The 12,988-nt window shown below is 43.8% G+C and overlaps 1 protein-coding gene across 1 annotated transcript in view; it reads right to left on the bottom strand.

The window, feature by feature from the left end:
- Positions 1-6,797, bottom strand: part of LOC311489583 (voltage-dependent R-type calcium channel subunit alpha-1E-like) — a 51,415-nt gene extending 44,618 nt beyond the window's left edge. Inside the window, exons 1-2 of the mRNA XM_084546723.1 lie at positions 6,264-6,797; positions 504-767 (exon numbers count right to left, since the gene is read on the bottom strand). Coding sequence (XP_084402849.1) covers positions 504-767; positions 6,264-6,679 — 680 coding nt within the window. The 5' untranslated portion in view covers positions 6,680-6,797. The remainder of the gene's footprint in view (positions 1-503; positions 768-6,263) is intronic.
- Positions 6,798-12,988: the final 6,191 nt, after the last annotated feature.

Genomic DNA, 12,988 nt, shown 5'->3' on the forward strand with positions numbered 1-12,988 from the left:
CAATGAGCACTAAGGCATCAGAGATGTGCCTACATGCCACCCCCACAGTGAGCAGAGCTGCTTGTAATGATCACCACATGCTAACTTTCCATCTCCTGCCAGCGCTGGAGCAAATGGAGCTCCACAGGCGAATGAAATAAGTTACACGGCAGAACTATGAGGAGGTTAAATACGGCTAAGGAGAGGGATTAACAGCCAAACTGGTGGCTTAACTAACAGTTGGAAATCAAAAAGCAGATAAACAGAGACACTGAACAAAGAGGATGCAGGGCAGCTCCATACATTGCAAGAAAGTCATGCACAACACATGGTCAGGTCTGAGAGTTAGAGGCTTCATCTCATATTTCACTTTGTAGACATGATGCTACACTCAGGAGGACAGCTTTTAATCTGCAGCCTCTCACATGCTGGCTGTCGCTGTCCACGGTGCTGAATCGACAGCAGCCTTCTTTAACTATCTCTGACCCTGAGGAAAGCACATACATTATTTTATGTAAGGATATGGCCACTCAATTATTCGCCTCGCGTATTTCCTAATGATGTTATCCTCTGCAAATATGAAGAGCGACCTGTTGACGGTGAGGCAGTTCTGCCGGTGGGGGACGGGGTTGTACAGAGCCATGGTCCGGGCCCGCTGCGCCTTGGCTTGTTTCATGGAAGCCGTGAGTCCCGCAGCCGCCGCGTCCTGCCCTTCGCCGCCGCGCTCCAAGTCCCCATCCCCGGAGTCCACCGCGGTGGGAGCGGACTCGTCTCCAAACCGAGCCATTCTACAAATGAGGAGAGGAGACGATCGGCTTAGAGTGTTTCACTATAGGAAGACTTAAAATGAGGGAGAGAGAGAAAAAGAAGAGAAGTGCGAAAAATCCTCCACCTTCAATCCGCAGCTTTTCGATTCCCCCCCAAAAAAAGTTACAGATTCCTATCACTCCATATCCACAAGAAAGAGAGAAAAAATATCGTAGCAGTCAGCTGGCTTATGTTTCACGACGATTCAGGTGCACAAGAAAAAAAAAACAACCACTGTTATCCCATCTGTTTAACAGCGCGTAAAAATCACCCCGGAACAACTTCTAATGTGAGCGCGTCTCTAAACTCGAGCAGCAGAAAATAAAATCCACCGAGTTTATACTTTGTAAATTTCTACCGACATCCGAGCTCTTTTCGACCTCACACACCGGGAGCTGCGTGATCAGAGACTACTCTGCGCTCGTCAGACGCCGAGATCCGATGGAAGTCTTTCCAAACTTTACGCATCTTCTCGACCCAACTTGACATAAGGAAGAACGGGAAGCCACTTTAACGCGTCTGAGCCAGGATCTCTTTGTCTTCTCTTATCAGGCAAGTAATAAAAAAATTGTAGCAGGGAGGCTGCTTGGATAGCTATCAGTGTGTCTTATCACCTACTGGAAAATGATCAGCCAGGAGCGCATAAGCACCGGCAGTCCCCTCCCACAGCACTATTTCGTGGCGATTTCAAAATCCATCTGAATGAAAGCCGGTGGAGAGGAGGGACATATCTTTTGTTACCATAGCAATTAGAGTTTGTTGAGGATGAACAAAAACAGTGAAGACGGCTATATACAGTAGGCTGTGTGGGTATGTGCTTCAAAAACAATTATGTAAAGATGTTTATGGCGCTGCGGGCAAAGAGAGGAGTGTGAAGAAGATGAAATAAAATAAACACAACCAAGACAATGCTCAGATTAAGATAACAGGTGCGAGGGTATGTGGGTAGAGGGAGCAAGTGAAAGAGCTCGCACAGAGAACGGGCTGCTCTTTGTATGAGCTCCACATTTAAGCACCATTTCAGGGAGCATTGTCATATTTTCATTAATGGAGACAGACTATTAAAACATTTAAAAACTAGGCCATTGTGCTAATACTGGAGTAAAAGTCAGGAGTAAAAATAGAGCATGAAATAGATCTTAGGGCTGCTCCCTTTTTGAGGGGAAAGCAGAAGAAAGCAGGGTCTTCTTCACACTCAGTGCCACAAGTGAGACCTCATTAGGCGGCTGGGCTCTCTCGCTCCATCTGCTGCTCTCCCCCTCCTCCCCTACTGTTTCTGAAGATGACCACTTCAGCCCCCACAGATGTGATATTATTCAACCGAGGCTCGTCTCATGCCCGCTCGTCACAATTTAAAAACCACGGCGCTGGTCCGCTTTATGTCCCACAAGCCATCCCTCCCCGCCGCTGACTGACAGCACAATTCAGGTATCACAGTGTGTGCAGACGGGTTTCGGCTGGAGGGGGGGTGGGGTGGGGTTGTGAATGTAAGCCAAGAGAGAGTGACAAATTCATGCCTGGCAAACAAGTCGAGATCTGGGGGAGAAGGGAAAAAAAAAAAAAAAAAAAGGATTTAACAGGAGCTATGAATAAGTTGCTAACGGAGCTCTGACAAACTCAGCCGTAACTCTGTTCTCATCTTCCTAATCTGCATGAAGCGGGCGGGCGTGTCACTTCATGCAAAGCAGGGCAGCAACAAAAAAAGCTACAGTGACCTCTCAGGTGCAGAATGTATGATAAACAGCATGCACCATGTACAGAATACAGTTTGTGATCGATAACTTATAGAGAATCCGTCTCCACTTTCAACTTAAAAACGTCTTTCTTAAACATTAATGATAAAAAAAAGATCATCTACTTGTATGTTGCCCAACAAAAATATTTGTCCATCTCTGCAAACAGTGCATATCTATGTGTGTGTGTGTGTGTGTGTGTGTGCGCGCGCATGTGTGTGTTGTGCGTGTGTGTGTGCAGCTCTCTCTTTGCTGTTGTTTCCATAGCGACATAGCTCTCTTGAATTCCTGCTCCGTTCTTTTCATTTCTGCCAACAAAAGCCATGTTGCACAATAGAGCAACCTCTTCCTACAGAAATCTGTTCCTCCCAACACACACGCATGCACGCACCTCCCCAGCAGGGTCGCTGGACAGCTTGAGGGAGGAGACCAACGGACTCCCGTGCAGCACCTATTACCGCACCGGTGATCCAAGATGCTGCACAGATGACCAGGTGTAGTCTGCTTTAAGGGTGTTTGGCTTTTGTTCACGGCCTACTCAGAAGAGGTCCAAAAATAGCCGCGTAAAAGAGCAGGGTAGCTTATATCAGCTCAGCCAGGGCCTGACCGAACTTTGAGCCAGATGAACTTTGCAGAAAAAAGGGTCACATAAGAAGTGCAAGAAAAAGATCTTTCGGAAACGGCAAAGGATCTATGTGCGAATCTAAACAGCAAATAGTATGTTCAGAAGCACAAAGGGGAAGATGGAAGAAGGTGACATGCACCGCGAGGTAAAACGTTAATGGGCGTACTTTGTGCCAGAACTCTGAAGAGCATTTATATAATTGCAGACAGGCTTCTACCCAACATTGACTGGAGTGGTTTTAGCATTTTATTTTTCTCTCTGTTCCCTAGCAACAGACGTCCTCTAGTACTGAGTTATGTCAGTTTGATTCGACCAATAACCGCCGTTTATGTCTTCGCAGACCGCCGAGAAATATGTCAGTTTATGTTGAAACATACCGACACCGTGCAAATGCATCCGGAGCAATCGTCCCAAATCTGCCCCAAAAAAAATAAAAAAATCTTAAAATGTTGGGCAAATCTTAGTAAATCTGAGTTAAAAAAAAAAAAAGCTCTTAAAAATCGACGACAGTGCAATGTCAATCAACAAATAAATATTTACGTTTTTTGCCTTCATAAAAAGATGATTTAGTATTTTGAGGGCAAGCTCAACAAAGTCCAAACTCTCCTGTTCGGCTCTGAAGGCATCATATTCTGCCTCCCTGCTGTTCCTCTACTCTGATTCCCTAGCATCCCCTAATGGACAAATAACCACAATACAATACATTTACAGTAAAAAAAAAACAAAAAAATAATAGGGCTACATTTCTTGGTCCACTTTTAAAATATCTACTGTTGATTCTAAGCAGCGTGCTCATGCACACAACACTTTTAAAATGAGACAATGTGCATGCCTGTGATGGGAGAGCAAACTTAAATCTGCTCCTGTGTTCCTGCACATGTAACAGAGAGACGGGGAGCAAAAGAGAGAACATGACAGCACACCAGGAGACCTGATGTAGAGCGGGTTTACCGCGGCGTAAAGAGAAATCAGAGAAAGGAGGAGGAGGATGATGATGAGGAGGAGGAGGAGGTGGTGGTGGTGGGGGGAAGCGGGGCAGCTCGTTGTAAGGTTGGAGGTTACACTGATGGAGGACCACTCCACGTTCAAGTGGTTGGAAGCAGATAATCAGAGCGACGTGTCTCCAGAGTTCACAAGTTCACATGCAAGCACCCCGCACTCCGCCACTAATAACGCTCCAGACCATGTGATTACACAAAATCACAGTCGCTGCTGTTACACAAGGATATATATATATATAAATTAATACATAAAAAAAACATACAAAAAACATCAAACTGACGACAGCGCTGGGAACTGATTCTGTGATTCATTGGTGGAACCGTAACAATACAGTAACATCATAGCAACAAAGGCATATGATGTGCTGCTATGAAATAAGCACTTTGTATCTGAGCAACAAAAACACGATAACAAGCGTTATACATTAGACTGCAATGGTTAATCACTTGAAAACGCTGTTTTCAGTGTTATGCTGAATGGTACTCTGTGGAGTTTATGACGGCTAGCAGCACTATGGTTACACAGCCTCGCTGGCTGCCTCACAAAACCCACTGACGGATAGTCGGTGGTCTAAAGAAACTCCAAGAAATGTAGCAATGCAGGTTTCAAAGTCTTCCAAAATGTGGGTCTGTGAAGGCTTTATAAAGTGGTGGGAAACTGACAATGTAAACAAACTATTAACATCACGGGTCACCTGTCAATTCTTCTTCATATCCAATTTAATATTCGGTATTCAATATGTCTTGACCGATTTAAAACCTACACTTCTTAAGCCATTCAGCTTTAAAAACATTCTGGGTTGCTACATGCTCAGCCTTACTCACCAAATTTCCTTAAAATTGTTTTCCTTTTCATGGCTTTTTGTGATGAGTGTCACTCTAATGTAATGACTGTTCACATTACGTTAAAGTGGCCGACTTGAGCTCTATTTAGGGTCCTCACTGGTGGTAACAGCAAATGTCATTTAACCACAGCTCACAGACTTCTGGGGGAAACAAAACATCAATTTGCATTTATTTATTAATTTTATCTGACAATTTTGCCAATTACATGCTTTTAAAATTAAGCTGTGGAAGTAGGAAACATTCAGGTGGCGTTGGCAGTAATCTTTGAACCCACTGGCTATTGTCTGATGACAAGCATTAGCACTGGGCTAAAAACAGCAGAGTTTTACAATACATGGTTCATTTAAATAATAATTATTTATTTTTTTTAAATCTGAACTGCCTATTCATTTATGTTTTCTTTTTGCTGGGCAATCAGGGGCAGAGAGGCTAGATGAAAACACAGCCTTATTATCTTGTAAATGAAGTTATGATACTAAACTTTAGTCTCTTTTGACATCCAGTAGACACAGAGAAGCATTACCTTTCATTTGAAGTTGAAAGGTCTATTTTTTAGCTCGGTTTTGGTCTCCACCGCCTCCTGGAAGACTTATCTGTGCCACTTTAGCTTCCAGATGTTCCACTATAAGTTGCTAACTTTGCTAGTCTGGTGTTGTGTTCTGGGCTACCGGTGCACAATGATAATAAATGAAGTCTTTTTTTCTATCCACTGAGGCTATAAACTACTCATGATGACCATTAAACCAAAAAAAACAAGGCTCAAAGATGCTAAATTGCTCAGTTAAGCTCGTTAGACGACCTGTTGCTTAAAAATAAATATAAATACATATGATTAGCGTAGCTTTAGGTGAAAACAGAAACGGTCTGTGTGTATCCAGTATCTGCTCATCACTCTCCTGGAGCTTGAAGTATGTCACACCTACAGGTCATTTCGATGACACGTGGTACAGCAGGAAAGGCACAGGAATAATTTTTACCATCAGCGTTGGCTACATTCCATTTCCAGTTCAACGGCCCTGTTATTATGCATGCTTGCTCGCTGGCCTGGCTTTTTGGGACCCTTGAACGGAATGAGGACATCATTACGGCTCCTAATTAAGCTCGCTCTTTTCTTCAGCCACAAAAAAAGGGATATTTACTAAAATATTTCAAACAAATCTGCACAGAGGCTAATAGGTTATACTGCAAACCCAGCAAGAGTGTGAACTTTCATCCTCTTTACACATACAATTTAAAAGGAATCCTTTGATTCTGGATCTCTTTTATACTCACTCCCACTCCTTCCTGCGGGCTTGCGGCGTGCTCTGTATTTTGTGAGCCTGGTGGGCCATGATGATGTCCTTCTGCTCCACAAGTCCGCCGCGTCGCTGCCGCATGCAGGCGGGGCTCAGGGACCCTGATCCCTGATCGGACGAGCCATCTTCCTGATCACAAGGCACATCGAAGCTGGCTGCTCGCGGGGGCAGCCGCAGGTACTCGGGGAAAGACTGAGGGACCTGCAGGGAGCAGGAGCGAGCTCCTTGCGCCAGGCCGGGCCGGGGGGAAGGGCTCGGCTTCCTCCAGGCCTCAGGCTCGGGGAGAGAGAGGGAGGACTGGACACGAGTCTCCCTACCCCGACCACAGCTGCTTGGAGAGTGGAGGTTGGGTGTAAGGGAGAGGGACAGCGACTGGTCTGAACTGGTGAGCATCTCTACGGAGGTTGGCAGCTGGCAGTTTCAGCATATTGCTACAAAACAGGAAGAAGAGAGGAAGAAGATGAGGATTGACAAATAGCAACACAATCATTTATGAAACATTGCTTAGAAAACATTTCCCCTGCTTGTCATCCCTCTGTTAATGTGTTTTTACGTACCAACTGTCCCATGTAGTACAGTGAAGTTTGATTCAGATATTCACAGAGGATGACTGAAGCTAACCCTTGGGCTATTAAACTATGGCCCCTGGAAGTCAGAGTTACTTAATGGAGTGGCAAAACATGTTGCACGGACGTTTGAGGTTCCCAGTCAACGTCCACACTTTTCATTTACTGTCATGATCCAGCCAGAAATGTCTACCTGCCTGACTCACGTTGCTGCTAGTGTGGCCGCAGACTCCTTATAAATAAAATAATAAGTAGTTGAATATCCACTCTGATTGAGAGTGACCTGTTTCTACTGATATTTTTAAAGTGGAACCGTTTCAAAGCCATTTAACTGTAATGTCACTCCTGGTAGGGTTAACTTTAGTATTTAATAGTTATTTCTATTAATAAAATACATAATAAAATATACAAAGACGTCTGTGGAACAGACAAAGCACAGAGGAGGAAGCTGCAGGAGATAGAGCGCAAATTAAGTTCAGAATGGATGCCACCATTGGACTAGCCTACTACTTCTTTATGATCTTCCTGTAACAAAGGCTTTCAACTAGCAGGCAGGCAGAAATAAAATAGTAGCGGTAATCTTAGGGGTGGGCGGAATAAGACTGTTCAGAAAGCAGGGTCTGGAAAAAGTGATGAGACGTTCTGAGAGAGGGATGTTTCTCTTTCAAAGCCCCAATTTAGACACAACATAAAGAAACTACCGAAACCTTTATATTGGTGTTGACACAGTCCTGTTAAGCATATGTGTGTGTCAGAGGCAGGAACGTGGGGGAGATGAGGTGGCAAGGCTGAAAAGAACAGCAAGTTTTTTCTGGGTTTTTTTTTCTTTTTGCGGCGAGGCAGTCAGAGACAGACGAAACAAGGCTGTTTCCACTGAGCCGGAGCTGAAAGGAAGATGACTGAGTGTGGAGGAGCTGAAGCAAAGGCGCGGTGACTCACTCATCAGCAGCAGGGCTCCTCAGACGTGAACTGGACACAGTCTGAGTTGAGCCTTGCCCTCGAACGCCGCCTGAAAGCCGGGAGAGGCTCCAAGGTCAGCGCACACATTTACACGGGTTACAGCTTTGTGCTGCTCACGGCTGGACTGCCTCTGATTTTAGTTTGAAAGGATGTGGTGTATTACCAGGCAGTGTCGCAGGCAGAGCTGTGGGGAAATCAAACGTTAAGGCACTTGTTTTAACAGACACACCTTGAAAGACCAACAAGAAAACAACAAAGTGGCATGACACGCAGGGTGGATCCATGACACCTTCAAGCTTAAATTAATCAGATCATCAATAAGGCTGCTGCAGACAGTAATCACTGCTGCAGCAGCTTGTCTGTATTAAAGTTAAAGCACTTGTGTGGAGATGCTTTTCTGTTTTAAATTCAAATTTCAGCTCCTGGCTGTGATCTCCTACGCTTTAATTAGTGCAGCCTATGCTGGAACAACAGGCGGGCCCCCTCGTCTAATTTGTGCACGTCAGCTGCAGGTCGACAATCGCTTTAGAAATGCATTAAGTAGCCTGTTAACAGGTATTGCTAATTAGGCTGCCGCTTCTTTCTTCTTTTGTGGAGTTAAGTGTTTGACGAAGGAGAGCAGCAGTCACAACAAGTAGAGATAGACGGGTGCTAAAAATACACACTGGAGGGAGAGGATCAATGCAGCGCCCAACGACAGGAAACACACAGAAAAAAAATAATCAATGAATTACCGGGATGATTAATGAATTTGACAGCTTTACCTCGAGGTGACGCGCGTTCCTTCATCCTCACGCAGAACCGATCAGGTGGACGATCCCGGTTTCAGCCCTCTCTCACTCCCCAAGTCCAAGTTTAGTGGTTTGAGGAGGATTTCGCGTGGATTCCTTGAGTGATGATTGCCGCTGTATGGCTATAAATACCGCGGGGTGGCTGGCAGCCAGAGGAGCGGAGCGCACATGAGCGTAAACAGGCATGGGGACAGGAGCGAGGCATGGGAATAATCATCTTCACTGGAGCTGGCTGCCGTGATGTGAGTCACTTCACGTGGTCCGCGAAGGGAGAAAGGCTAATGTCCTCAAACTTCGCCCCTTTTCAAAGAGTTCGCAGGGAGGAGTGCGCACATCTTCTTTAGCAAAGGAGGTTTAGTGAGAGGAATCAAACGCAACAGGTCTTCATTTGAAGGCGGTGGTCTGCTGGTGTGAGCACAAATGTACAGGTGCTCAGATGTATAACCACTAGATGGTGGACTAAAGCCACATACCTGACGCACAGCAGGTTCAGTCAGTAGTCTATCAGATGTGCTATACGAGACCTTTACATCTGTTCTCATCAATAGAAGCCTACTCTCATTTTTGCAGGTTATTCTGTTTCTGTATGTACACGTGCAAGCCTTTTTGGGGACCCAAACATGAGGACATGAGGATTTATCAGTACCGATCAGCCACAACATTATGGACAGGAGAAGTAAATAACATCGACCATCTTGTGGCAATACAATGTTCTGCTGGGAAACTTTTGGACCTGGCATTCATGTGGATGTTACTTAGACATGTACCACCCACCTAGACCAGACCAGACACCCCCACCCCATAGCAATGACACTCCTTGATGGCAGCAGCCATCCCCAGCAGGATGCAGCCTGATACAGACACACACACAAAAACGCTTTAGGAACAACTAAAAAAACATGAAAAACAGCACAAGGTGTTGACCTGGCCTCCAAACTCCCTTGATCCTAAACTGATCAAGTATCTGTGGGATGATCCACAGAGGACCCTCCCCTCAACCCACAGCACCCAAAGGACACCCTCAGAGGCCAAAGGCCACCACAGGACACCCTCAGAAGGCCCATGTCCATTCTCTGATGAGTCACAACTGTTTTGGAGGCACAAGGGAGACCTACACAACATCAGGAAGGTGGTCATAATGTTATGCCTGATCGGTGTAGTTAATGTTAAAATTTACAGTATTTTTTTGTCAATTGAATGTGCTTTAAGTATAATACAGGCTCTAATATGGCTCCTAAAGTTATGTAATGCAATGTTATATTACCATGGTCAAGGTAGAGCTCCGTTAAAATGTAATATGTCGCTTTTCACTCCTTTTCATTTATTTGACAGTAACTGGCTGCTGTACGAATGAAGATATTTGAGTACAGAACATAAAAAATAAGGGTTCTTATGGATTATGGATCTCATCCACCTACCTAAATCAGTAGAGCCAAATTATTTGACTGAAAGATAATTAATTGCATTAATTATTTTAAAAATCACTGACTGTTTTTTCCCATGGAAAAATATCAAAGAATTCATGGTTTGGCTTCTCAGATGAGAGGATTTGCATCTTTTCCTTTCAGTTATATTATTTATCATTGTAAAGCTTTCAACTTTGGACACCATAGGTAATTGTGTTATTATGAAATAAACAATTCAACTGAATTCTTACCTGTTGACAAACCGCTGACCTGTAATGCAGCTGGCAACCAGCTCTGAACATCTGGATTTGGTGAGTTTATTCCATTCTTCCTGGCTGATCCTCCTGAGCTTCATCAGACTGGATTGGAAGCGTCTTCGCACTGCTATCTTCAGCTCTCTCAAGTCTGGACACACAACGCAGTCAGAGACTTGTCCTGAAGGTACAGGTGAGACGCTGAGCTGGTCCCCGGTCACAGTGCAGTCCATAGCATGATGCTGCCACCACCATGGTTTACTGTAGAGCTGTTTGGAGTTCTGGCCAGAGGGTTCAATATTTGTCCTTCCACAATTCTCTCCCATCTCTGTAGAGGATTTCTGAAGTTCTGTTAGAGTTACGGTTGTGTTCTTGGTTATCTCCATGGCTGAGGACCTTTTCCTCACTGGTTCTTGCACTTCACGGCTTGATTTATGTCCTGACATGCTGTGTGAACTTTGGACTTTACATATGTATCTTCCTCACCAATGTCCAATCCAGGCTGCCACATGTGGACTCCACAGGTTCTGGACACATCCCAATGGTAATTAAAGCGAACAGGAGGCATTTGTTCACAGCCACAGCAAAGAGCATTAATGATTTTGTAAATAGAAGAATTTACTAAAAATGTTTCTTCGCTTTGGATTATTGGTCAAATATCTAATATCAGCATCTAATCAAAGGCAACTGAACTTGCTTGAGTTCCAGGATAAGTGGTGAAACGTCTTCAAGAAACCTCAAGGGAGCTGCCTTTGTTTTAGCTTTGTTTTAGATATACCATGACCTAGATGACTAAGAGACTCCACAGACATTAAAATGAATGGAGTTGTCTGAATGCTTTCTTCACCCACTGCATTTACTGTTTTTATGTCTACAACAATCTAATGTTCTCAAAATGATTTACGCAATGAAAAAGATAAGGGAAAGTAATTTTCATCCAGAAACTAGCAGGCGCATTCTAATTATTTTTTTTCTTTCTCCACATATTTTAATAAGAATTATCATTATCATTATCATTCCTTGCCCGGATCAAGTATAATTATTTAACTCGAGCCAAGGAAAGATAATACTTTGATTAAAACAGAGCCGTGATGGTCCACATTGTTAATTAAAAGGTCAGCTGTGTTCATTTTAACCAATCCTGTTATTCCCTGAGCTGAGGTGTAAGCAGTGGGACTGAGAGCAGAGCAGAAACCATCTGCTGCCGGCAACACTGAGGGCTAAATGAAGACTTCAAATCTACACAGGCTGCACGCTCACAATAAATCTCATGTCTAAACCTCTTAATTTTGCTCGTTGGATGGTTTTCTGTGTCTTAATCAAGACTGTGTTATTCTTAATAAGCCAATTTTCGCAATTAAAGACGTCTAGTCACCACTGACCGGAGGAAACACTCCAATATCTCCAGACTGCAGTATCTCTGTAGTTGTGGGATTTTGCGACATTAGGAACACGGAGTATTTTCCAATGTAGCAGTACCATAATGCGAGAATTAGACACGGATTTATGTAATGTAGCAGAATCATGTCTTGTGTGGAAATAATTGCTGTCTTATCTGTTAGTTGCACGGCCAAGAGGATGCGTGAAATAGAGACGCCAAGCAGACAAAATGCCTCCACTGAAAGAAGAAATGTATCAGGTGTACGTGCAGAGAGATGTGCGTGCCGTTTGGTGCATGAGACAGTTGGTAGTAAATGGTTGGATAATCAAATTTGGTCTGGCAGGAGAGGCCACCATCTTGGTATTTCAGGCTCAGATTTATGAATAATCTTATAAGAAGATGAAGACAAGTCTTTATTGGTATTTTCTAAGACAGTCTATCGGCAAGAGGTATTAGTGTCTAAATGGACCTCTCTTTAAGTCACAGTGACAGCTACAGAAAGGAAAATAGTTCAGAAATATTGTAAATAGTCCTATGAGCTGCATTTATTGTTTCTGAGCTTCAGTCTCTACAAAAGATGAGGTTCTGTGTGTGTGCGTTTCAGTAATTTAGAGAGAGCTCAACGTTGCTGTGCATTCAGTGGCTCTCAAGCTTCCTGTTCATGACTCCCTAAAATTAAACCTGTTCCTACTTGTGTGGGGAACAGTTCAACCAAAGAACGACCGTGGATAAAAACTGCTCAAGAAAAACAGAAAAAGTTTTGAATAACTTTAGAAATGTAATAGGAGGAGTGCCGTGTGTTTCCTGTGTTATTAGTCAGTCAGGTTTTAGCACTTGTACAGGTGGGTATTTATTGGTTCTCTATGTATTCCAAGTTCAGTTTGATGGGTTTTGTGTTTCAAGTGGCTGCAAGAATACTTTTACAATAAAGCGGAAGGGAAGTATTGTCACGGGACACATTTAACCACTCAGCTCTTCATTATTACTAATCTCTATAAACAGATATCAGTATGTGAATATGCAGGATCTGAAGGCAAGGGACATGATCTGGGTACTACAAGCTTTGTGGTTTACGTTTGTATTCTGAGTAGTATTGACCAATCACATTTGAGCAGGCTTTTCATTGCAGGTTGGTTTCTAAGGTAAAAGTCATTCTGTCATGTTTGTACCAGCAGATACTTGAAACAAAGGTTGTAAACTGTTGCCTCTCTACTCCATCCTTGTGTCTCAAGTTGCTAGTCAGACTGTAAACAACGACCGCCAATGGAACAGGAAGTCTTGGATCAGATATCCGGAAGCCCCAAAACACTGACCATCGGGTTCAAATGCAAAGTCATCAGGTGA

The sequence above is a fragment of the Chelon labrosus genome (genome assembly GCF_963514085.1).
Source record: "Chelon labrosus genome assembly, chromosome: 6".
Lineage (NCBI taxonomy): Eukaryota > Metazoa > Chordata > Actinopteri > Mugiliformes > Mugilidae > Chelon > Chelon labrosus.